The 26,823-nt window shown below is 42.5% G+C and overlaps 1 protein-coding gene across 1 annotated transcript in view; it reads left to right on the top strand.

Annotated features, from left to right (window-relative positions):
- The window catches only part of LONRF2 (LON peptidase N-terminal domain and ring finger 2), a 43,847-nt gene that overhangs the window by 5,982 nt on the left and 11,042 nt on the right, over positions 1-26,823 (top strand). The window contains exons 2-7 of the mRNA XM_034757974.1: positions 18,633-18,751; positions 19,829-19,951; positions 21,556-21,699; positions 22,442-22,664; positions 25,796-25,895; positions 26,280-26,394. Of these exons, the coding sequence (XP_034613865.1) occupies positions 18,633-18,751; positions 19,829-19,951; positions 21,556-21,699; positions 22,442-22,664; positions 25,796-25,895; positions 26,280-26,394 (824 nt within the window). The remainder of the gene's footprint in view (positions 1-18,632; positions 18,752-19,828; positions 19,952-21,555; positions 21,700-22,441; positions 22,665-25,795; positions 25,896-26,279; positions 26,395-26,823) is intronic.

Genomic DNA, 26,823 nt, shown 5'->3' with positions numbered 1-26,823 from the left:
CATGCAAATAGAACAGGCAGTCTTTGATTGCTAATGGTATGAAAAGTGTTTTGAGAGAGACTGTTACGATGTTTCACAGTGTGAAAGCTTGAGAATGAATGCTGGTAAATGCAATAAAAATTGGTAGTTCTTATTTTTTAGTCCCACTATTGATTTTGTACCCAGTGCATCAGACTTCAAAATGAAACACTTATCTGCCTGCGGTTGATGACTCATTATGCAGCATTTCTAGAAAATCCTTTCAGACTGGTGGTGAAAAGGTCCTTCATGTAAAATATACACTGGAACTCCTGCTTCACTCTGTCATAGTTGCATGGGAGAAACTTGTTTGTGGTCAGATCTGTGAGCCTTTGGCCATACACAGTTACACTTTCAACAAGATTAATTGCTAGAAATAACTTACTAATGTTTACATTATTGTCTTAAGAAAAGTTGACATGGCTGTAAATAAAACTAAGGGCTCCATGTCTTGCACTGTTAAATATGAAACCATGTTTTGACCCACAAAGAGAAGCTATGTAACTATTGTTTGATTATCTGAGTCTGCATACCATTCCATCCAAACAGGCACATCATTTTATTTAGGCAAAAAGTATACATGCAAGGCATTCTCTGCAGAACATCTTCCACAGGGAAATTAAACAAAAATTGTGGGTATCCTGCATTTTTTCTTTCTGCTCCACCTTTACACTCACTTTGCAGGACAATCTTGAATAGTCTCTCAGAACAAAATAATTGATTTCAATCTCTCTATTGGGCAGTATGTGTACTCTGCTCACTTTGTTGTAGCAACATAGTATAATTATTTTTTTAAATGAATTAGTGAAATGAGGACCAAAACTCAAAGGGAGTGGAGCTGGAGATGCAAACATGAAATGTTTAGATGAGGTGCGGGGGGGGAGGGGGGAAGAGGGATGGGACCAAGCACCATCTGGATTAGCAGGCAAAAGAAAGGTAAATTAAACCTGTTGCACCACATACACCAACTGAAAGTATGCCAGTGAATCTCCTACTGTACAAAAAAAGAGGACTAAAGTAAAACAGCTCAGATACTTCATCACCAACAGAGAAATCACTATCTTGAGTAAGGCTGGGTCTACATTACCCGCCTGAATCGGCGGGTAGAAATCGACCTCTTGGGGATCGATTTATCGCGTCCCATCGGGACATGACAATCGATCCCCGAATAGACGCTCTTACTCCACCAGCGGAGGTGGGAGTAAGCGCCGTCGACGGGAAGCCACAGAGGTCGATTTTGCCGCCGTCCCTACAGCGGGGTAAGTCGCCTGCGGGGTAAGTCGTCTTAAATCGACACCCCCCCCCCCTGGTAGTGTAGATGTAGCCTAAGATTGCTTCCCCCTCCACTGTGTCCTTGATCTAGGGAGGACACTTGTCTCTGGAAAACATGTTCCCTTTCTTCTCCAAAGTGGTGGACAAAGCATTAAGACAGGGTAGGTGACCATTTGTACTTCTTCCAGGTGATGCTGTTAGCGGCCAATATGGATTGGGCCAGAGAAGCTGTTTTAGTCTCCTTCCCCCTCTTAACTGTGGATAAGTGACAGGCCAGTTCTTCCTGCTTTAAAGTCTCATCCTAAAACAAACATACAGCTCAACAATATAATCTATGCTAACCTAGAGGGGGGCAGAACAGACAGTTTGAATGGAGCAGGAGAAATAACAGACTTGATGTGGGGTAGTATCAGAAGTGGATTTTTATGTGTAGAAATACTTTGAGCTTTTATTGTGAAGCCTTGCTTTAATCCACTAATTCCATCATTAATAAACTACTTAGTCCACTTTTGGGACCTATTACCTACCAAAATAAATCTGGTGGTGTGTGTAGATGTTGGGACTTAAATAAGGTTGCTATCCCTGTTAAAATAATCAGGATTGTAACTGATATGTTCTAATTTGGAGGCAGTTGCCTCACTGCATGAGTGTAGCTGGATTACTTAATAGTTATCTTGGACTTGCCTAACTATTTTTAAAAATAGTGATGTATACCTAAACTGTTCTAAGAAAGTTCTTAGTTGTATGTATTCTACTAGTTGTTGAACTATAGAACCATAGGCTGGAACATAGGCACTGACTTCTACTGGCGCCGGTGAGTGCTCGATCCCCCTGTGCCCCCTTCCCCACAGTCTCCACCCCCTTTCTGCCCCTATTCCTACTCCTTCCCCAAATCCCCAGCCCTGCCTCTTCCCCGCTTCCTCCCCTGAGCGTGCCATGTTCCCGCTCCTCCCTCCTCCCTCTGGGAGCTTGCTACAGCTGTTTGGTGGCGGCAAGAGCTGGGAGATAGCTGGATGAGTGGGGACGGGGCACGCTCAGGGGAGGAGGAGGTGGTGAGGTGGGGAGCTTGGCTGCTGGTGGGTGCAGAGCACCCACTAATTTTTCCCCATGGGTGCTCGGCGCCTATGGCCTGAAACATTGAGGATCTTCAGTGAGATTCACAGCAGCAGATCTTAACTCCAGTGACTGAAGTGGCAAATAACCTTGTTGATGTTTGTCTGATTTGGGTTTCTCGGAATTCAAGCTGATTGAAGAGCCGTTGTTCAATTTAACTTTGCCTCATACTGATCTGCTACCTCATTCTGACTTGTTTCATTTGAAGCAGTAGTGAGACAGTAGCATTAACAAGAGTAGAGGAATGGAATGGCAGATATATGAGTAAAATGACCAGAAAACTGTCATGGCATAGACTACTACAAGTTACCAAGCACATGTGATCTGGGATATCCGCTTTTCCATTAGCTCCACTATTACGTGTCACAGGCAGAGAATGTGAGGGACCAAGGTGGAACAATGCCCAAGGCCTCTGCCATGGCACCCACAGAAATCCCTCCTCCTCTTACCCAGAGACTGAGATGAAAGTGCTCTGTTGATAACTAGATTTAGGAATAATACAGTATTTCTGTACATCTTCTAGAGCTTTGGAAGTGTCCTCTGAACACAGGAAATGCTTTTTCTGTAACAAAATAAAATATATTTTGAAGTTGGGCTACTGTATGTTTTTAAGGAACTGTGCAATTACTGGATGAAGTAGGTGGCAGTTACTCACCAAGGAAGTTGACTGAGTAAGGGTGTGCAATTCAAAGGTACAAAACCCAGTTGTGACCATAGATTGCATCCGACTTCCATGCATAGAATAAAAAGGAATTAAATATGGCATATAAGCTTTTTTTGTATGTGGTTACATTCAAAAATTACTGGCAATATAATCCAGCAGTTAAATGTTTTGCCTGTCTTTCAGGTTTTGTATGTGTGTAGCCTTCTTAAATTTATATATGATGGCTAACAAGCTAGAAGTATTTGAGTTGCATGTATGTATCTGGAATATGCTCTATTTTGGAGATTATACGCAGTTAACAGATTGTCTTGTTTCATTCCTGTGGGGGCTGAGAAGGAATGTACTGTATGTTCCACACCACACTGCTGACTTTAAGTTTATGGAGATATACCTATCTCATAGAGCTGGAAGGGACCCCGAAAGGTCATAGAGTCCAGCCCCCTGCCTTCACTAGCAGGATCAAGTACTGATTTTGTCCCAGATCCCTAAGTGGCCCCCTCAAGGATTGAACTCACAACCCTGGGTTTAGCAGGCCAATGCTCAAACCACTGAGCTATCCCTCCCCCATTTCAGTTTAGTTTGGAGCTAATGGAATCTGGGCTGTGATCAATTCTAGGGGGAGAGCAGACGGTCACTGGCTGGGGGAATTGGTGCCTTCAGTTGCCAGAAGTTCCTCTGAACCTCTTTGGATAGCAAACATTGAGCTATCAAGCCAAAAGAACAAATTTTCACGCCTCTGAGCACCTCATAAATAAGGCTGATGTACCCTTCTCAAAGGTAACAAGACAGCAGTAGTTTTGTGGCAGTAGCCACATGATCTCCTCTCCATGCTCAACTGGACAACTGCAGTTTTTTAATGGTCTCCTAGGATGTCGGCATATTCATTCTGTTGCACATACAACTCCTGAACAAATTGCACATCTTGTAAAATAACTGTAAAATTCTGCTCACGGGTAAGTGTGGCAAAGCTCTACTTGAAGTTAATGAGACCTTTTTGTTTACCTGGCGACCGCATATGGACAGACAGTCACCCCATGCAGCAAATTAAGATGCTGCTTCTGATATGAGTAGGTAGCAGCAGTGGGCCCCCAGAGAGATTACTGTGCATGCAGCACTAGGCAGTCTAGACCCCTCTGCCCACAATTTTTCAACTGACTCAAGCTTTTCTAGTATTCCAATCTGCACCAAAATCACTAGGCTTGTGCCTGTTGATGCTGGCAACATTCTCTACAATTTTTGAATTGATGAGAGAGTATTTACAGAGACTTTGTACAATAACTGACATTCTGGAACCCAGACTGTACATTTGCTTAATATCTGAATGTGAGCACGAACCTTACCTAACATGAGGCCAGCAGAGCTAGATGCTATCTTTGTGTAAAGTGCACTGACTTGAAGATGTAATAGCAACCATTTCTAGTAAGGGCTTTAACAATAAATGATGCTTAAACTTAATTAAGCAGCATTTTTCTCCCAAAAGTAAAACAAATTTTAAAATCCTGTTTGTGAGCCCTCTTGAACATTGTGTCAGGGTAGTGCACGTAACACTTCTCTCATTTCCACAGTTGCAGGTGACAAAGCTGGCCAAAAGTGACTCTGTAGATTGTCTGGTGCTTTCCTACTTGTTAGCCCTTAATGCCACAAATTGTCTGTAATAGATATTGCAGCTTGTGAATTGTCATGTTATCTCGCATGTAGATGCATACTGCTAATATGTTTGCATTGAATGGTCTCTAATTTTAAAAGGAGACTTCCCAAAGAAAAAAGAAATTCTACCAGGGTGGATAAAAATCAATGATTTTTAAAATAAAAAAAATCTTATAAAAAAAATCTGATTTAAATAAAAAAATAAGATTTTTTTTCCTCAAAAAGCATTTTATCTAAAGATAGTTTTTTAATTAAGATACATTAGCTCAAAGATATCTCATTGTGGAATAGGAATTATACATTCTAATTCTATAGTATGAGACAATATATTCATGTCATGGGGAGGGATAGCTCAGTGGTTTGAGCACTGGTCTGGTAAACCCAGGGTTGTGAGTTCAATCCCTGAGGGGGCCGTTTAGGTATCTGGGGCAAAAACCTGTCTGGGGATTGGTCCTGCTTTGAGCAGGGGGTTGGATTAGATGACCTCCTGAGGTCCTTCCAACCCTGATATTTTATGATATTCTAAGTTTAAGAAAAGTTTTGTAAATGAGTTCCAATCGTTCATGGATTAGGGACCCAATTTTATGGGGTTCCAGGGGCTTCAGTATAGATTATTTAGGGTAATCTTTCTATCTACCCAATGGGACTCAGTGCTCAGTCTAGAACAGGGGTCGGCAACCTCTGGCACACGGCTCGCCAGGGTAAGCACCCTGGCGGGCCGGGCCAGTTTACCTGCTGCATCGGTTCCCACTGGCCAATGCGGCTCCCACTGGCCGTGGTTCGCCGTCCCAGGCCAATGGGGGCTGTGGGAAGTGGCCCGGGCTGAGGGATGTGCTGGCCACAGCTTCCTGCAGCCCCCCATTGGCCTGGAGCGGCAAACTGCAGCCAGTGGGAGCCGCGATCGGCCGAACCTACTGACGCAGCAGGTAAACAAACTGGCCCAGCCCGACAGGGTGCTTACCCTGGCGAGCCGCATGCCAAAGGTTGCCGACCCCTGGTCTAGAAGATACCATCAGAGATGCTTAGTTTTGCAGTTCTCAAACTGTGGATTTGTGTCTCCAGAGACAACATGCTTGTTAACAGCAAAAATGTTTACATAAATTAATATATAGAGGTGAGAAATAAGACCTCAACTCTATTGTCCCTCTGTGAATTTGTGTACACAGAGTCAATCCCTTACCTCTCTCTAAAGATTGTTGGGGGTGGAATAGATCTGGACAAGGAGAAGTCTGGAGATAAATGTGAGAAGCAAGGGACATGTGCTTGTTTTGTTAAAATATTTTGTTTGCCCTGGGGGGGGGGGGGAATCCAAAATATATAATGTTGTTGTTTAAATTGTTTTATTTATTTGACTGGTGATGTTTTCCTCCTAATACAGCATGGCAAGAAAATCCTCCAAATATTAATGATTAATTTGTTGAATTGGAGATATTTCACCTCCCAATGACTTCATAAATATCTGCTTCAGTTACCTTTGATAAATGAAATAACCAGTCATTCATTTTCTGATATAGCTGTAAAACTAATCTGAAAAGTTTTCAAAATAAATCACTTTAGAAATGTATAGTGTGTGCGCCTTCTAAAAATGAAACCTACATCTATCTCTGAGTTGTGAAAAATATGTATTAAGGTTATAACAACTAACAAGAAGGCATTTTTATATAGAAATCCATGATTAAATTGAGTCTTCCTAACTAGTGATTTAAATCATGATTTAAAACTATTTGATTTTAATCAAAATCCACTCTGTTCAGTACACTTGACCAGCTGACCTTTTAAATAAAGGGTATGTTTGTAAAAGATGCAGTGCACCTGCCCTTTCAGTGCGGTGAGCATTTGCAGGAACCATTCCTGCTATCCCAAATTGGAGCTCCAAGGAAAAGCTGGGCTTCACATTGCTGATATTTCTAGTAGGGGGTTGCACACGCTGTAGCTTGTGTAGACTGAGCTCAACTGCACACACCAAGAGCTCCTTGCATCCCTCCATTACCCCCACAAGCTCCCCGTATGCCACTTTCCCATCCCTCTCTATTGCAGACACTCCCTACAAACCCCCTGCCTCTCCCTCAAGTCAGGTTCTCTGTTCCTCTCCTTTATACCCTTTGTCTCCTATGCCAGGGTCTTTGCCCTCATTTTCCCTCCTTCCCTCACAGCAGGGCCTTTGCTTTCTCCTCTCCCCACCCAGGTCCTTGTTTTCTCCCTCCCCTCCCCATCTCTTCTCCCACCCCTAGCCATTGTTTTCCTCATCTCCACCATGTCTTCCCCTCATTCCCTTGTCGGTTCCTGCTCCACCCTTCCACTGCCCTCTGGGTCCCTGCTTCTCCCTCCCTCCCCACCGCCCCAAAAACCATCCTGGAAGGCTCCCATTTCTGTAAGAGTACAGGCTACAGTCAGTCACCCCATGCAGCAAATTAAGCTGCTGCTTCTGATATGAGTAGGTAGCAGCAGTGGGCCCCCAGAGATTACTGTGCATGCAGCACTAGCCAGTCTAGACCCCTCTGCCCACAATTTTTCAACTGACTCAAGCTTTTCTAGTATTCCAATCTGCACCAAAATCACTAGGCTTGTGCCTGTTGATGCTGGCAATTTTTGAATTGATGAGAGAGTATTTACAGAGGTTGGAGGCAGGAGGCGTTTGGGGAAAGACCTCTCAGAACACTCCAAGGATGGTGGCAATGATGCTGTGCTCTGACGCCATGAATGAAATTTGCAGCAGGGTGATGCGGTGCCCCAGTTGTCTGTGGGAGTAGCAGGAGCGATGGTCACTCTCAAGAGCCATCTGTTTGGTGGAATGGTATTGGTGGGAGCCCTGCATAAGAATTCTCTCAACTAAAGTGTGAAGCAGGGGACCTGCCACTTACAATCTACTTAAGTTCTTCAGGGTGGTCAGACTCAGACCGTTCCTTTATTCCGTGTTTGTACAATGCCTACCACAGTGGGGTCCTGGCCTGTGATGAGGGCTCATATGTGCTATAGCAGTGGTTCTCAACCTGTGGCCCAAAATAATAAATAGGTTAAGAACCATAGCGCCCCCTGCCCAGAGAACCCTCCACAGAGTGGAGCCAGAAGAGGAGCACTTGAGAGTTCCCATTAACTTCAAAGTAAACTTTTACAGTGGAGTTCAGTTATTGGAGCTGCTCTGGACTCAACGAGATTTTATAGCCCACCGTAAAAACCTGACCTAGAACAGAAGCAGCAAATTTCATATCAGAAACAATTAACTTGAAAGGCTGAGACTTGAAGTCATAAAAGTTGCAGTTTTTTTTACAAAGGAGAAATTCTGGTTCTATGTGTGAAATATTTAGGTGCTTTTTCTTTGAGTTCCCATATCTTTCTCCTCAAATGTGAAGCAACTCTCCTTATAGAGATGGAGTATGAACAGGGGAACACATTCACAGCCACTGCAGTCCTGGATTTTAACATATGAGTCCTAGCTTGGGAAACTGACTCTAGACGAGTATGATAGAAGCAAATTGTTCAGCAGAGCAGTCCTAGAATTGGGCAATCATACTTCCACTGACAGTTAGGTTAGCTGTGTTATATGCTACGTTCCAAGTTTCACATCATAATTGCGCTCTCATCTTTCTTCCTCTGAGTCTGCTCCCCTCCTTGCTTCAGAAACTCAGTGTATGTAAACTCTGAGTATGAGGCACTACAATGATCTGTTTTGAAGCAGTCCGCATCCCGCCCTGTAGTAGAGGGCTGCAGGGGGTTAGAGAGAGGATCCATGTTGGCTAAAGCCAGAAAGTGAAGAAACAACGGAATTCCTGTTCAAAAGTGGGGGCTTTTACGTAATTTACCGGAATTCATTACTAGTTAAGGGAAGACTATGACATAAGTTTGTTTGGTTTTTTTTATAGCATCCTACACAGATCGGAACCCCCTTGGGCTAGGGGCTGTACAAAGGCAGAAAATATGATTTCCTGCCATGAAGAGTTTACAGTCTAAGTACTGGATTACATAATAGCAAATAATAATGGCTCTCCCTTCTGCCCGCCTTTCTGAAAGGCCATGCATTTCAACAACCTTCTCTAGCCCAGACGAGCAAGGAGGGACTCTGATAAGTTGGACTTCCTGAGCTGTTCACAAAGATTATGGTTGTCTTCTCTCTTTTGGAGGTAACAGGGGAAGGAGGGTCAGGTTGACCTAGTTTCCCTATGTGATAGAGAACTTGCCGATTACTTATTTGAATAGCTCTGAAGCACTTCCTGGTTTCTGTGCAGAAAGTGTCTGATTTGGCTTTGCTTAAGTTGGAAAATATTTCTGAAAATGGAATGGTCTTTAGCAAAAAAAAAAAAAAACTAATTTGATTGTTGGGTTGGAAGATCTTTTACAGCTGTTTAAAGAATTAATCAATGTAATGTTTAATTTGCAGTACAAAGTACAGAACACCATATAACCGTTGTCAGATTACACATTTTTAGTCCTTCTGTGAGAAAGCTCAGAACAAAACACCCTTATGACTGTAAATGATGTGGGATTTTTTTTATTCGTTTTTAAAACCAAATGAAGTGTGTGTCTCTCTAGCACATGTTTCAAATGAATGATACCCTTTCTGGAAAAGGTTTGAGCCAAAAAGGAAATTCATGCCCCTTCTTAAGTGCCCTATATATCAAATTTGCTTAAAACGTGACTCAGAAACCTGCTCCTTTTAGCTGGTGCACGTGCACAGAAAAAGAAATTAAAGTGGGCGGTACGGTTACCTAGAGACTATCTCATCCACTCATTCTTATGAGGTAGGGATTCTTTACATATGGATTATTGTTTTTTATCTTGCAGATTTCTATTCCTATTTTAACAATTGAATCTGCTTGATTGCAGAAGAGCATTAATACTATTTCAGGTGTTATTGGTCTAAAATGCACTGAGTTAATTTACTGAAAATATCAGATGAGAATTTGCTCTAAAGAGTTTACAGTTTAAGGACCTGATCCTGTGGATGGGCATGCGCAAGCAGATCTGCCTGATTGCAGAGTCCCTCTGAAGCCAATAGGGTTACACCTGGGTGCAGAAGTCTCTAGATTAGATTGCAGGTTCAGGACTTAAATGAAAAATGGTCAGATACAGGAGTGGGTGGAAAAGCAGATAACGTCCAAGGGAGATGAAGGATGAGGAGGAATAAATACAGAATAGGTTATGGGATTGGTTGTGCAGTACACTAAATGTTAATTTAAAAAAAAAAAAAAAACTAGGCAGAGTAGTATGTACAATTAAATGATGCATGATTTACTAATAATACAAGAAAGTCATTGGCTAAGACCTTTTTATTTTTAGTATGTTAACTGCAATCTCTCTTTATAATGGAGAAAGGGACGAAGTAGAGTGGGAGTGCAAAGTTTTGAACTAATCCTAACTTTGTAATCATCTTATTTTTTTGTTTAGTTTTGCTATAAAGTTCATTTCAGGACACTTATTTTTTTTACTTCCCTGCTCAAATGTTTTTTATGATTCTTTTCACAGAAAACAAGACTATAAAGTTTTATAAAAATACAGATGGATTCGAATTATAAAAATGAAAATTAATAGCCTATTTCACCCTAATCTGTGTGCATTACTTAATATTTTATTGGTATAGCTTTTTACAGATGCATAAAGCACCCTTCATACAAAAGAGAATAAAGCAATAGGTAACATTTTTATTTTTAAAGATTTGTATTGGACTAATCAGGTTTACTACTAGCTAGCTAATAGAATTTTGACTTTACTGCTGTTACCCTTGTGGGGTGCCACAGCACCCCCACCCCCTCCCTGCCCCTTTTAATTGTGTGGGGTTGTTTTTCTTAAGCCACTTATGTCTGGTCTTACAACTAGACTGAAAGCTCTTTTGGGGCAGGGATAGCTGCTATTTCTTTATAGTGCTCAGCATGATGAAGCCCTCAGTCCTGATTAAGGCCTCAGGGTGTTACAAATAAGGGTTTCATTAAGTAAACTTCAAATGGGGGAAGAGGTGGACAGAAATGGTATTAAAACATCCACTTCCTTCTGAGACATCACTGCTATGTTTCTCTGAGGAATGCAGCTCTACCACTGAAATTGCCTGGTCAACAACCATCTTCCTTGTGCAAGAGATGCCAGGTGTTCTGCTTGTGGAAGTCAGTGAATAAGTAGCTTCCCTCAAAAGATACTGCCAAGCCTGTGTGTATTGTACTTTTTTGAGATAAAGTATGGTCATGGAAACTTCTCTACTCTTCAGTCATGACATGCTTTGTCCTTTTTTTGTTTAGCAACATTAAAATTCCCTTGCCCTGTTTCATGAGAGCAGGAAAACCTGGTGGCTCTTGTTTGCCTCGTTTGCTTTCATAAGCATCAGTGAGATCAACATTTACAAAACAGGGTTTGCTAACTTGCTCCCTCTATTGGCTACATAGCCAAAATAGTGTGTGGTCACGTTTGAGCAGTAAAAGATGTTCTTTAGTAGCTTGTTCTTTTTAATTCTTCACTGAATTATAACAGCCTTGGGCCAAGGCTATCTGATTCCCCAGTCCGTGTTGATATCCATTGATACAAATGGAGGTATACTGCTGAAGCTTCCATAAATCAAAATGTAACCCTGACAGATCCACTGAACTCTGAAAATTATGCTTAGCACTCAAGTATACAAAGCTCTGTACAGTTTCCCCACAGAGAGGTATTTAATATTCTAGTAGTACTAGGGTTACCATTCGTCCGGATTTACCCGGACATGTCCTCCTTTTTGTGCTAAAAATAGCGTCCGGGGGGAATTTGTAAAGCACTCACAATGTCCAGGATTTCCCCCCTCCCCCGGCAGAACAGAGCGAGCGGCTGGGAGGGCTGCAGGAAAGTCCCGGGCTGGACTCCGGAGCAGCTTCCTCCTCCCTCCCTGCATTCTGAGCCGGCAGCTCCTCCTCCTGCAGCCCGGTCCGGCAGCACTGTGCAGGGCCAGGGACTGGGTTTTGTTGTGCTGGGGAGCTCAGCCATGTGTCCGGCTGGCACAGAGCCCAACACCCTGTTCTGAGCAGCAGGGTAAGGGGGCCAGGGAGGTTCTGGAGGGGGGCAGTCAAGAAACGGGGGGGGGCTTTTTGGGGGGAGTGGAGAAAGTTTTGGGCAGTCAGGGTACAGGTAGGGGGTAGGGTCCTGGGGGGCAGTTGGGGGGGGTCTTAGGAGGGGGCAGTTAGGGGACAAGGAACAGGGAGTCTTAGGTAGGGGGTGGGGTTCTGGAGGGCAGTTAGGAGCAGGGGTCCCAGGAGGGGGCAGTCAGGGGACAAGGAGCGGGGGGTAAGGGGCTGGGAGTTCTGGGGGGGAGCTGTCAGGGGGCAGGAGTGGGGAGGGGGATCGGAGCAGTCAGGGGACAGGGAGCAGAGGGGTTTAGATGGATTGGGAGTTCTGGGGGGGGCTGTCAGGGGGTGGGGAGTGGTTGGATGGGGCGTGGGAGTCCCAGGGGTCTGTCTGGGGGTGGGGATATGGATAAGGGTTGGGGCAGTCAGGGGACAAGAGGCAAGGAGGCTTAGATAGGGAGTGGAGTCCTGGGGGGCAGTTAGGGGCAGGGGTCCCAGGAGGGGGCAGTCAGGGGACAAGGAACAGGGGGAGGGTTGGGGGTTCTGGGGGGGCGGGAAGTGGGAGGGGCTAGGGCGGGGCTCCTCCCGTCCTCTTTTTTGCTTGTTGAAATATGGTAACCCTAAGTAGTACTGGAGGCCACAATGGGAATCAGGGTCCCATCATGCTAGGCACTGTACAAAGAAACCACCCTCCCTGCCTAGAAGTGTAAGTTGTTTTCAGTTCCCATAGGAGGGGAAACTGGGTTTCCACATACACAATTCCTAGAGTGAGCAATATACTTCCAACAAAAGTTCTAGGTGATTTGGATCTTGATGGGGGAGTGGAGGGAGACTGTTCGGTATAAGCAAAGCTAAGTCTGCACCAGAATGCTCTTGAATCTCTCTGATGCTGGCTTCCTTTGTATTTAAGGGGTGGGGGGTGGGGGCGGGGAGGAATCACTGTTCAAAGTTCATTCTAGCATCTTTGAGGGTAAGACTGCAGACATTATATATAAATTATGTAGCTGATCTGATGTAGGACTACTTCCTTCCTCATTAGATTTAGAGGTGTAATTTCAAGGTAAGGGGAGGAAGCTAGTCGTTCCCTCTTGATATGTCCGATTTTCTTCTGGGCAGAATTTAGAATCTCTTATACTGTTTCTTGGCTAATTATCTCAGTGATTAGCAAGATTTAGTAGTGATGGCAGTGCAGTTTTAAATATACATAGTCTGCTACTTGGAGGACCTATTACGTGACATAGAAAAACCATTCTGAGTGTCCAAATTATATTGATTAGGAAGTATTTTTAACATAGGTTGTAAGTCTGAGTTGTGTTGTGTTTTTTACTTTCTGTGGAGTGCCATAAATACCTATGTATTATTATTAAAATAGCTCCTGGACTGTGGAAAGCTAAAATTTCTAAAATTGGGTGCAGGGGAGGGATATGAAAACTAGAAGCCAGTGAGTCTTTGTTCCGTACTAGGTGAAATAGCATCCGGGGGTTCTTTGGGGGTGTTTTTAGAGGAGGAGAATGGAGGTATAAAGCACCTAGATACACATGTTATAGTAGAAATAAACCACTTTTTTAAGTAAATAATTTTCTTCAGTCTAACGTTCTCTGACACTTTTCACTTTGTCAGTAAAATAGAGAACAAAGGAAAACTGGTAGATACAACTTATTTGGATTTTCAAAAAGATTTTAATAAAATCCCTTGCAAATTGTTAAGGGAAGTAATCATAGGGTGAAAAGAACAAAGTTCTGGTCTGTTTTTAAAAAAAAAAATGTATAAGCTAGAAAATGAAGTGACGAGAAATGGTTAGTCTTCAGTGTGGAATGACACTAATAACAGGGTGCTCTAAAAATGTGGTCTAAATCTGGTGTACAAATATATTAATGACTTGGATAAGTGGGTGCATGATAAGTCTTAAAAACTGAGGGTTTGTCTGCACTTAAATGCCACAGTGGCACAGCTATGCTGCTGAAACACTTCAGTGTAGACACTACCTATGCCGACAGAAGGAGTTGTTCCGTCGATGTAGGTAATTCATCTCTCCGAGAGGTGCTAGCTAGGTCAACGGAAGAATTTTTCTGTCAATCTAGCACTATCTACATGGAGACTTAGGTCAGCTTAACACCACCACTCCAGGGTATGCATTTTAAACAGACCTAATTTTCTAGTATAGATCAGGCCCAAGAAAATTCAGAAGGACCTAAGGAACCTACATAGTAAATATTAAGTGTTCAAAGAAATGCACATTGAAACAAGTGATCTAAAGTATTTCTGTACACTGGGTTCCAAATTAATCTCCTAAGCATCACTTGGTTAGTTTGTGAACACTTGCATGTATGTCAGGAAAGATGCTGTCTTTTGCAACTGAACTTCCCAAGTTAGAATCAGCGTTTTTCTTGGGAACTGGCCTGAAATGCTCTCCACTACTTGTGTAATAATTAATATCTGCCTCCTATCTAGTCCCTTGTGAATCAGCTCAAGGGATGTAGAAGCTTTCAAATCACACTAGCTGGAATTCTAAACTGTGACGAGAATGGTGATGCAACATGCATTTATCTTTAGGGGGGAGATTTTTAAAATAAAAACCACTCCACTGGCTCATGGGTAAAATGTTTTGTATATTGTTGCCTTTTGCCAACCAACTGCTAAGTATGCTGGACCAGGTATGTGTAATGTATCAGTTCAAGTGTGTGTTTGTGTTCCACTTCTAGTGTGTGTCCCCCATGCACTAGAGATCACAATCTTTTGATCAGTCGTGTCCTTTGGGCCAAATCTGTTCATTTGTGCCCTCAAGCCTGCATGAAGCATCAAGCAGATCTGAAATAAAAAGGATCAGGACCCCAGACATACTTATACAGTTCCAGGTCGTCTTTGACAGCTCGGAGTCCTCAGGTGAACAATAGACGATTATGGAGACTTTGAAATAGACCATTTCCTAAGCTGAAATTTTGAACATGTGGGTTAATGATATTGTTTTGATTGGATGTGTAACTCATTTAGCATTGGGAAAAGGACTTGAAGAAACTGCTTCTAATATTTCAGGGAGAAATGGTAGCTGAGCAGGATTAAGAGAATTTTAGAAACTTTAAATATTTTTCCTTTCCAAGCAACACGTGGCTTGGCTGACACCTAATACCTGGAAAAACTATTTACTACAAGAATTATTGTCAGAATGACTTTAATCATCCTGAATGTACCCAATGTGTGTACAGGATCCTATCTTTAGTATTTGCAGTCCGTGGTCTGGCTTCTTTAATTGTCTGTGTGCCAGGGCACTCTGAGGAATTCTGCAGGCTGTGTCAGTGTTCTAACCCACGTACAGTGTAACGGTTTTTGGTGTGAATGCTGGCACATGTGTACTCAAAACTTGCTTTTTACTCGCATTTTATATGAGTAAAACTCATTCTGATGAATGCCTTCAAATTGAACTCAAAGGGGATGTGAGCAGAGCTGAAGCTAATTCATTAATAAGTTCAGGTGGGCGCTCTCATAAAATACTTCAACCTGAACAACTTGATACTATTGTTCAAGCGTGAACAGGACGTCATCAGACCCCTGGGGCAGCAATTTTGGTGATCTCATAAAGGGTGTAGAAGTCAGATTAAAAAAAACCCAGAGAAATGTCAAATGTTCAAGTTTAAATATGGCCATTTGGCCAACTGTCGGAAGAGGGTCTGGATAGATGGGAGCTTTGAAAGAAAGACCCTTGTGATTGCCTGTGTTAAATTATGGGTGTGTAGGTGGTTTGTTTTTTTAACTTAGATTTAATCGTTTATTGTTCAGCATCTTGGAACCTATCAATTCCACATTTGTTGAGCCGAATGTGTAACTTAGTCTCTAATTTTCCCTTATAAATGAGTGTACCAGGAGGTTGCAATCACTTGGAGTTAAGGTACTTTATAGATATGTAATAATCCACCTGGATTCTCTAAATTTCAGTTTAAACTCTAACACTGGGGAGTGACTCCCTTTTTCTCCTCCCCCCCACCCAAAACTGTTACTTTATGAGCTTTAATTTAGTGTTGTAGAATGAGTTCAGTAGCAGCTTATACCATAATATATTTTCCTGGTGACAGTTAGTTCTGGATATGATCCAGTATGAAGTACTTTAATCTGTCTATTATTCTTAAATTGTATAGTTAGTAAATTTAAACTCTCAGTGCGGTATACTGTGCGTGAATGATAAGATTACAAATGTAAGTAATTCAGTCTAAGCTTTGTGCACAGGTGAACTCATTTGGAGTTGTGCACACACAACTTCAATTGCTTAGTCTTGGGTCTTGTCACAACTAATCTTTCTGGAGAAAATTGTTTTTCTTCAATCTATATTCTTGGTAAACTTTGCTTTAGCAGTTCTGGAAAGTCTTATTTCTGGCCAACCTAACATTTATAGACCATTATTCATAAGATGGGCCATGCCTTACATTTCAGAGTAAACCGAGGTAGTAATCCTGAAGTAGCTTGTCATACTTGTCATTGTCTTCCTTGATCTAACTCTTGACATTTGTACTACTTCTGGAGGAAAAAGAGCAGCGCTCTCCCCTTTCATATATTTTCATGTCCTTGTGTACTTGGCTATTTGGGAATTGGATGCTGAATTCAACCTTCCCTGCACTGCTGTGTTCCAGAATTGCTGCTTTCCTTTCATTAAAAGAGAAAAACGCTCTTGTGATTCTGAAGACAAGCTTATAACTGAACTGTGATGGCTACGGAACTTTAAATGGGGAGCCAGGAAACATGCATAAAATAAAGATAAGATACAAAAAGGGTAAGGAAGTGGGATAAGGGCTAAAACAAATACAAGTTATATTGTGAATGGGTATGAAATGGAGTGTTTTTAAAATTTGAGGTTGAGTAACTGGGGAGGAAAATAAGGGAACTCTGCAGTGAAAATCCAAGGAGAGGAAAAAGTCCATATTGAGGAGACAATGGAGATTATTCTAGATATAAAGGGAAAGTGTTTAAAAAGGCATGAAAGGAAAAGTAACAGCGAGAAAGACAGAGCCCATGGCACACAATGGAGTAAGGAAAGTGCTGTGCAGAGATTTAGTGTGAGGGTGAAGAGTTCAAACCTGTATCTTCCCACATACATTTATGTGCTAGCTCAGGCCTGGTCTACACCGGTGGGGGGGGGGGGGGAAATAAATCAAAATTACACAACTCCACCTATGTTTTCGATGTATTTAGACTACTCACCGCGGTGTCTTCACTGCGGTGAGTTGACTGCTGCTGTTCCCCTGTCGACTCTGCCTGTGCTTTTCACGGCAGTGGAGTACAGGAGTCAGTGGGAGAGCGCTCAGGGGTCGATTTATCGTGTCTAGTCTAGACGTGATAAATCAACCCCCACTGGATCGATCGCTGCCCCCCCGATCCAGCGGGTAGTGTAGACATACCCTCAGAGCTGTAGGACTAAGCATCTTAAACTCCATATACCCAAGTCTTTAGGGAACTGGGGGAGGGGAAGCCATGATGTTTAAGTGGCTTACAATCTATAGTTCATCGGATTCGTGAATGAATTGCCACCAAAGTATACAAGGCTTAAGATGTCAGCTAGCTAAAAGACTTTTATCATAGACCTATATCTACTTTACGTGGAGGTTAGAAGATGGCAGGGACATAGCATAGTGGTAAACAGGATCATAAGGTTTGGGGTGCCTTTACTCTGTGCATTTTATATTTTTCAGTGAATGTGTGCAGTGTTTATTTAGATTTGTTTTTCCACATACGGACCCTCCCCAGGTTAGGCAAACCCAAACTTACGGAAAAGGTTCCGTAAGTGGGTTTTTTCTGTAATTATCAGGTATACGTTCCCGACTTACGCAAAATTCGACTTATGCAAGGCATTTCGGAACAGAATGCTTGCATAAGTTGGGGAGTGTCTGTATTGCCCCAGAATTGTGCTTGGCACTACTGACGTTAGGTGTCTTTCCCCAAGGAACGGGGAAAAGCATACAACAGAATTGTGAAGAGTCAGAGGACGTTATTTGCTACGTATTCATAATTAGGCTTCTCAGGATTCAGTTTGTCAATAAATGTTGGTAAACATGGATTTCAGCTGAGACGCTGAAATTGATTTGGGGGGGGGGGGGAATCAATGGGCAACAGTCAGCAGGCCTGTGGGGTTCAGGTGGCACCTGCCCTGGGGCAGCGCAGGAAGCCCTCTCCAGCTCTGCTGTCACAGGAACGAGTGGGTTCATGACAGTGGGGTTTCAGAGGGCTCCCTGTGCTGCCGCAGGGTTGGTGACACCGGATCCCAGTAGGCACAAGATGCAGGGAAGACTTGCAGTCCTGGGTGGTGGGATGGGGGGGAGGTTGTGATGCCAGGCCAGGACTGCAAGGAGGAGGACGAGTCCCTGGCCCTGGAGGCGGCCAGCCCACTGCAGAATGGCTGTTGGCCAGGAACAGCCATTTGGCAGCAGGTTGGCCTCCTCCAGGGCCAGGACTCACCCTGAGGGGAGGGAGGAAGAGAAGGTATCTGCTCCTCTGGGCCAAGACCTCAGCCTCCTGATGTCATGGGCCCCACTGTTGGTGCTGGGAACTCCCCACAGCCCCAACCTGACCTCCCCCCAGCTAGGAGAAAAAAACCTTAAATAAGAATCAGTATTGATTGTCATAATTAAGAAAAAAAAAAATCTAATTCTGCCAGCCCTATCCATAAACTCTTAAGAGTCTGGCCCTGAACTTTCAATATATGAGAATAATTGAGTAGTGCCATGTTGAGAAAGGAATATACATAGCTTACAGGAAGAAAAGGATTTTGTTTGTTTCTAGTAGGTAAGCATACAAATAAAATACTTCATTGCAATAGCATGGGGAGAACTCAAATTCAGGCTAGGATATTATGTTTTACACGTGATTATCCTTCACTTTGTGGAGTTCTTAACCTTTTTTTTTTTTTTTTTTTTTCCCAGCTCCCTGCAAATGTTCGTTAATAGCACAACGAGCAGAACTGTGGATAACCATGAAAAACTATCAACAAGCTCTCCATGATGCAGATGCACTCTGCCAAAACAAACCCCTCTGGCCCAAGGTACAGTACTCACATATTTCTGTCTTTGAAGCATGAATCAGGGTTTCTTTGTGGTGAGGACAGAACTTTTCCAGGTCACTTTTGGAAGGCTATTTTGGCAACCAACGGCTAGAAACTTGAATGAAAGCTTAAATTCTACATAAAACAACAAGATCTGTGGTGGAACCTTAAATCTGTGTTAGTGCATGGAATTGCTGTGACGTGAACATCCATTGGTCCTTCATGCTAAGGTCCACTGATCTGTTAAAATGGGTACATTGGCATGCTTGGAGACAAAACTAGACTTGTCAGTCACTGGCAGTAGGGGAATGCTCCACCTCCTGAAATTCCCTCTAGGTTTGTTTTTTCCCCCAGTGGCTCAACCAGCCCTCTACACTGTATCACTTTTCTGAGGAAAATGCTACATTTACTTCAAATTTTTTAAACTCAAATTTGGTTCAACAATGTGTGTATCTAAATCTCAGACATGACCCATGGCTGCACTTTTGGGGGGGAGGGTGGAGGGGAAGGGGAGGGAGAAGGTTAGACACTGTGGAAAGAAATACAGGTTATATGGTACAGGTTATATGGTAAATTTTGAAGCAGTCCATTAAGTACAACAGGGGAAAAACTAATGCCTCTTTGCAAGTGATAGGTAGAACAAGTGCAGCATCAGAAGCCACCCAGGCTTGCCTCAGATCTATCTGTAGGTCTCCCAACTACCCCTATCTGAAGTTGAGCCGCATGACTGGTGCCAGACTCTCTCGGTCCAGAAGTAAAAGGGTTACCTATTGGTTTGCTCAAATGAGATCACTTGACATTATCCAGAGGGTCTGTGGAGCTGTGCAAGAATTTCAGGAAAAGCTGTGTTCCATTCCTGGTTTCCAATTCATGGAAAGGCCACAACAGGAATGGAAGCATCCATCTTGTACTTTTAGATCAGAGCATTGCAACCCACTCCCCATCCTATTTCTAACTTCTGCTCCATTTGAAAGAGTGCCGTGTGTCTTGAGAAAATAAAAGCAGTGTTCATTGGTCTCGTGTTACAATCAGTCACTTTGGAAATGTCAGTTTCACACACCTTTTGTTTGCATGCAGGGTCATTATGTGAAAGCACAAGCTCTTTCTGGATTGGGAAGGACTGAAGAAGCACTGAAGGAGTTTCTTTATTGTGTTGCCCTAAATCCTGAATGGAGCTTAATGAAGAAAGAAGCCCAAAAGGTACAGTAACTACATCATGCCACTCTTTTGTATGCGGGTCTGTTGTGCCCTACAGCTAAGGAAAATCTTTGGATTCAGATGCATTCCATGTTAATAAAAAAACAACAACCCATTTTGGCATAATATCAAATAAAACCTTAGTGTATCTAATTGCACAGTACTGTGCCATGGGAGAGACTTCTATCTCCTTGATCACCTCCTTGTCTTGCTTGTAGGTGAGTTTTACTAAACTATGTGCCTTACCACTGTCCTGTGGAAGCAAGTTGCAGATGCTTATAGGCTGAGTGAAGTGAGGTCTAATCTCAACTTAATGGTGTCTAATAGAATTACTTCCAGAATTTCAGGGAACAGTTTAGGTTTTCAGTGGGCACAGACCTAAATTTTGTTGGTGCAAATCAGAACACCGGAAAAGCATGATTCACAGGAAAATCAGACTCACCCATGCTGCAGGCAGAGAAATCCAAATCGACAGCATAACTTGCTGTGTGTGGAGAGAGTCTGTAGCCTGGACTCTTTTTTATAAGAGAGTCTTATACAGAATATTGTAGGGGGTAGCAGGAACCAGGGTGGGGGAAGAGCACTGGCTAGGAGAAATTACAAACTTGGCTTACATGATGTTCATTGCGAATTTGTAATTCTACCGTAAAAGTTAACACTGATGTGGTGGATGTGCTCTAAATGTAATGAAGGTTATACCTTTCGGTCTGTCTTGCTATCAGTAATCTGTCTTGCTATCAGTAATACCTATTTCTGATGCGTCTATGCTGGGTTGGGTGGTGCCCATTTAAACAAAAATTTATTGGTAAGAGCTCACTGGTCACCAAAGGAAAAGAATCTACATATCAGTATCTAAAACTAAGAGCAATCAGGTTGACGCTCAAATCACTTCTGCCTCAAGTCAAACATAGGGTATGCCAGATCATGACAGACAATAGGACAGTGTTTATATTATCTGAAGAAATAAAGGGGAGTTCGTTCCCTACAATTGTGCATACAGGCAAGGTGTCTGGGATTCGTAACAAGGTGATCGATCACCCAATAACAATTCATGTATAGAGGGGAACAAAATACCCTTGTATATCACCTGAGCAGGTCGACCACTCAAATGCATAAGTAGAATCTAGATCTGATGCATATTTGGTATGGCTGTTCTGCAGTCCTTTATTCAATTAGGATTCCATGGTCCCACCATCCTTCATCAGAGGACTACTGTCTCGTGGGGCAATATGCCAAGGGCACTTGAAGAAATGAAGGTTACTTACCTGTAACCAGCATATTCACACTCCCTGCCTGTTTTTCCCCACTGTCTTGGAGTCCACCTTACAAAGGGCTTGGCACATGGGGAAGGAACTGAGGTAGCTGGAGTGCCATGCCTCTTTTATACCCTCTCCCTGGAACATTGAGTGTTCACTGTGGGGAGGTTTGGGGAAGGCATGTGAGCGCTCCAAGAGCTACTGCTAGCTAGAGTTCTAACCGTGCAGGCTACACCTGTGAATATGCAGAGTACATCTTGAAGAACCCTGGTTACAAGCAAGTAATCTTCATTTAGACCACACACGTTTGTTTCTGTAACTTATCTCAAAATTTTTTTTCTCATTTACTAGATAATGTGCGAGATGTTTTTCCCAGCCTTTGAAAATGTGCATGACAGCCTCACTGCACCTTTCTCTAGTCGGACAAGGTTGAAACCTGCATTTTTAAGCAGCTTAAATACTGTTGATGATGGTTCTGCTGCTGGGTGCTCTGAGGTAAAGAATAAAATACTCAAACCAAATTTACTCTTGGTTTTAATATTAAGCATCTTGTTATATCCAATCTACCTGACTTGAATTGTTGCATATGTTTATATACAAACTTAGTTATTACTAGTGCATCTCTTCCTTTCTCAAATTTTAGAGCACTATGATAAAAAGATAGAAGGAAGTATGAATTGTATTTAGATCTCTCAACACAGTTTAAAAAAAAAAAATCAACCCATGGCTGGCCAGCTGGCTCGGACTTGTGCGACTTGGGCTGTGGGGCTGTTTCATTACTGTGTAGACTTCCGAGCTTGGGCCCAAACCTGGAAATAGCCCCACAGTCCGAGCCTGAGTCGAATGGCACGGGCTAGCCATGGGTTTTTCTTTACTATGTAGGCATACCCTGAGGCTACCTAATATTAGATTGGGGTACCACTTTCTAAGAGAGCCAAATTGCTGTTTTCATCATGTTTTAAATAACATTTTATTTTTGTTATTCTGTGTGCACTTTGAGAATGCACAATTATATGATGTCAGGAGGGGTGGTTAGAAAAGAATGAGAATTGTAATGAGAGAAATAGCCCTCTATTTCTGAGGCAATTGGAGCAAGTATCTCTTATTAGTATTGGCTCAGATCAGTTACCAGGTTGCCACCATGACACTACTGTCTTATCATTTCTATGGATAGAATTAGTGCAGAAAACGAGGAAACAAAATCTGTCTGACTTTCACGCAGTTTGTCTCTTTTCAGGATACTGTATTCAGATTAACAAAAGCCCTGTCCCAAGAGCCCGATGTACTTCGCACTAATTCATCTCTCTCTCACAATGTACTGGATTTGCATTTTGAAGACAATAAAAAGTCATTGGGAACAATCCTCTCCAGCTTACCTAGTGCACGTTTAAAAAGAAAGCTATCCAGTGACTTGATGGATTTACAAAGCTTGGATGTCCCTAATAAGATTCCTAAAAAAGGTCTGTCCTGTTGTGTTTTGGGGGGGAGGGGAGGTTGATGGGGGTAGTGGGGGTGTTGGGTTATGACACTCTATTTTAAAAGAGATAGGAAAATAACACTGCTTTGTTACTGTTTGTAGGTAAAACAGAGAGAGAGAGAGCGCTCTTCAGGTCTGGGAAAGTACTTAGGCCTGGTCTACACTAGGAATTTACTTTAGTAGAGCTATGTCTCTCAGGGGTGTGAAAAATCCGTACCCGGAGAGAGACAGCAATATTGACCTAGCCCCCAGCGTAGAATTCTTCCATCAACCTAGCTACCGCCTCTCAGGGCAGTCGATTACCTATGCAGACAGGAGAAGCCTTCCCATCGGTGTAAGTAGTGTCTATACTGAAGTGGTGCAGCTGCATTTCTGTTGCATTTTAAGTGTAGACATACCCTCAGTGTGGACCAGATCTTAGTACAAGTAGTTAAGACACATTCTAAGAGACTATACAATGTGAAGTGGCCCATTAACACCTCTGCAATAATAGGACAAAAATGGGGAGGTAGTGGGTTACAAATTGTTGTAATAAACTAGAAATCCTGTCTCTTTATTAAGACCATCATTTTTAGTGCCTAGCGAAGTTATGAATTTAAGCTCCCAGGTTCATCTTTGGAGGGTGTTGTGTAGGTTTCCTTTGAGGATGAGTGCTGATAGGTTAGATATAGAGTGATCGCTTTGTGAAAAGCGTTCACCCAGAGGTGATATGGTGTCTTTTTTTGTTTTTTGTGTGTGAGTTCACTCAAAATCATAGTGGGGAGCTTGCTTCTGGTGATGAGCGTGGTGAGGTGAGGGAGTTGTTTCAAGGCTAGAAGAGGGAGTTCAGGGAAGATTTCTTTCAGGATGTGGTTCCCATTGGCTATGGGTTGCAATTGTTTGATACCCCATATGGGTTCTAGTGTGGGGTGGTAGGTGACAAGTAGGCATGTGTGGTCAGAGGGCTACACGGCTGCAACACGACTTCAGACAACTAGTCATTCTTGTTTGTTGTGATGAGTAGAGTTGAAACCCTTGTCTAAAAATCAATATTGTTCCAGAGCAGTTTTGATTCATCTAAGGAATACACACTTCTCTTCTGCAAATGTTGCCTTTCTGATGCTTCATTCCCTAACAGCTTAGATATTGTGCTGCTAGTGACAAGACTGCTGTAGTTATTAGGTCTCTGAGGTATAGCTAAACTTCAGAGTCTCTCTTTACATGAAAAAGATGCACAGTAAGCCCAACGAGGGGGAGCTAATTTGCTTTACATGTTAATATCTATTTTCCCCAGAAAACCAAGAATCCATTTAAAAGAGCAGTAGCCCCATCCATTCTGCTATTTGATGCATCTGCTTACATAGATATTTCAGGCTTTTAAAACAAAAATCTGTAACGGGGTTAGCAGTGTGAAGGAATGCTAGAAGGTAGTAATGTGCTGTATAGTAAAATAAGTGGTTAATGGATGTTTTTTTAAATCTCCACTGTATTACCATTCATTGTTTCACCAAATGTTGAAGGTTAGAAATCTGACTTCTGCCTTGAAATTTACACGCAGAGTACCGCTGTCTGTTTTCCACCTCTCCACACACAACACATTTCTTCCAGGTAATAAAAATGGCCCCCCACCCTGCTGTGATAGGAAAACTCCTACAGAGTGGCCTGTGAACTGCAAACCCACCCAATCACCGGGGTGGGAAATGTAACCTTCCCCTACCTTCACAGTAAGGGATTTAGAGCCATTTCACACTTTAACTGTCAATTTACAGTTTATACAAGATGGGATGCCCTGTTACTGTCCCCTGAATAGCCCATTTAGGGTCCTGCTATTGTTCAGGGATCCCACACTCAAGATATAGGTTAAAGATAAACATTTTCTATGAAAACCACTAATCTATCAGCCACAAGACCCCCATGCCCTCCACCTCTCCCCTGTGCTTGATACAGGCCAGAGGGTTTTGTACAGGTTGTCCCATGACAAAGCATAGTGTTGTAACCGCATGAAGGGGGGGAACTTAATTTTTCATGTGGCATCTAGTTAGACTCCTCCACCAGAGGGTTAGGAGGCAGAGTTGCCAATGGTATTGGAACTCTTGCTTAGTACTTCTAGACTTTCTGCTGCTTAGACTTTTTGAACAACAGTGTTTAAAATTATTGGACAAAGATACTGATCCTGCCGTGAGTTGTGCACAGATGAAGGAATCTGCCTGCGGAGATCTTATTGCAGGATCAGACCTTGTAAGTGCCAGAGTAACCATTATGGAGCTTATACTGTTACAGAGCTTCTAGGTCCAAACTTGTAGAAATCTTGTCTACAGGGAGACAAGACCTGTCCACGCAGTTTTGAGGCATTTGTAAGTTTCTCAAGACCCAAGAATTTAGGAGTCTTCAGATCTGGGGGACTTAGGCTGAACCTGTGAATTTAGTAAGGTCTCTTAGTCCAGCTCTTCTGGCTTCAGCCCTTAAACGCTCAGCCTGCTTGGTTTAGTCACAGAGCTTAATTCTCTGGGCTGTGCATTAAGTTTAAAATTCTTGAAAATCAGGAATTCAGCTATACAGAACTTCCTAACAAAGCAGGTTATGCTAGAAGTTCGTTAATGCTCTTCACTCTTATAAACAGTGCCTGCCCTTGAGAACACTAAACATTATTGCAAAAGCAAAGTTCTCAGATTCAAATGTGTTAGCACATTTACCTCCAGCCTTCCCAAAAAATACTTAAATGCAATAGTCCTGACTTCAGAGGGAGAAGGGGGTGTTAAAAAAACAAATGTGGAGTTCTTAAATTAAGCTTGTTTTGGGGGTGGAGGGGGTTGGGGAGGTTTTGTTTGAAACATGAAACTCTTGGAAAAATTAAAACCTATTTCCAACTCTGAAGTGTTTTTTGTCTTGTCTCAAACTTTGGCTCTCAAACAGTACCCTCTCAGAAAAGTTACCCTCTGGAAGGAGGTCATCTGTAATATTTAAGGTGGAAAGGAGCTTTTTGCGGGGGGGAGTTTGTGTTCATAGAGAACAGATACAAAAACTGGGTTCATAGTAGAAAACTAGCATAGGGTCACTACTCTGATTCCATAATGTGTACGTACATAGTGCCTGCTTTACCTGAATGTTTGACATAGAGCTGTCCTTCTCCCTTAGATGGAGATACTGTACTTGAAAACTCTGCCACCTCTGTGTTACGTGAGATACCAGCAATCCTTGTGGATGCATCTGACTTCGAGTGTTCCCTCTGCATGAGGTATGACTGCATAGAGCTGAGAGTCTTCCTAAACTTTAGATCAAATTTATTTGGTTTTGAGGGAAGGGTTGTACTGGAAGCTATTCTAACATGAACTAAAGGTTTTGTTTCATCTTTGCAAAAATGTAATAAATGTTAACTTCACTGGAGAGGCTGGAATTATTTTTGCAACATGTCAACATAATGGATTTATTTTAAAAATGAAATCCCTTTTACATCATAGGATAGAGACTAGATGATAAAAATGTCACATAAGATCAACTTGCAGGGGGAAAATAGCTTTAAAAATGATAGGCTTAGTGACTCATTACGATCTGTGTTGTTTGTGTGTTGGATGGAAATTATAAAGAACCAATTTTATTTTGTCCCAACTGTTGTGTTCAGGTTATTCTACGAGCCTGTTACCACTCCCTGTGGACATACGTTTTGTCTCAAATGTCTCGAGCGTTGCCTTGATCATAACCCGTATTGCCCACTCTGCAAAGAAAAGCTCTCTGAAGTAAGTTTGTATTTGTGAGGGGTTTGTTTAGAAGCTCTTATTAAGATCTTGGCATATTGTGCAAAATCTCTTTGCATACATACAGCTGAACAATATAGGGCCAACATAGTAGTCTTGTTGTGCTCTTCCCAGACGTATTCTGAATACGAACACTAGTATTTATTAAGGTGTATTAATAATCTGGAGCAGGCTGTAGGGAAGGGAAGTACTGACCAAAATTGTTCGTTACTTTCTCACATTGAAATTAGGCGTTTTAGTTTTTGTCTGAACAGTCTCTAACAAATATCAGGGGGTAGCTGTGTTAGTCTGTATGCACAAAAACAACGAGGAGTCCAGTGGCACCTTAAAGACTAACAGATTTATTTGGGCATAAGCTTTTGTTGTTTTTGTAGTCTCTAACAAAGACTGTGAAAATGCTGAAGAGGCTGT

The sequence above is a fragment of the Trachemys scripta genome, chromosome 1 (assembly GCF_013100865.1).
Source record: "Trachemys scripta elegans isolate TJP31775 chromosome 1, CAS_Tse_1.0, whole genome shotgun sequence".
In the NCBI taxonomy this organism is placed as follows: Eukaryota; Metazoa; Chordata; order Testudines; family Emydidae; genus Trachemys; species Trachemys scripta.
Note: the sequence above shows the minus strand (reverse complement) of the source record. Positions and strands in the feature narration are given on the sequence as shown.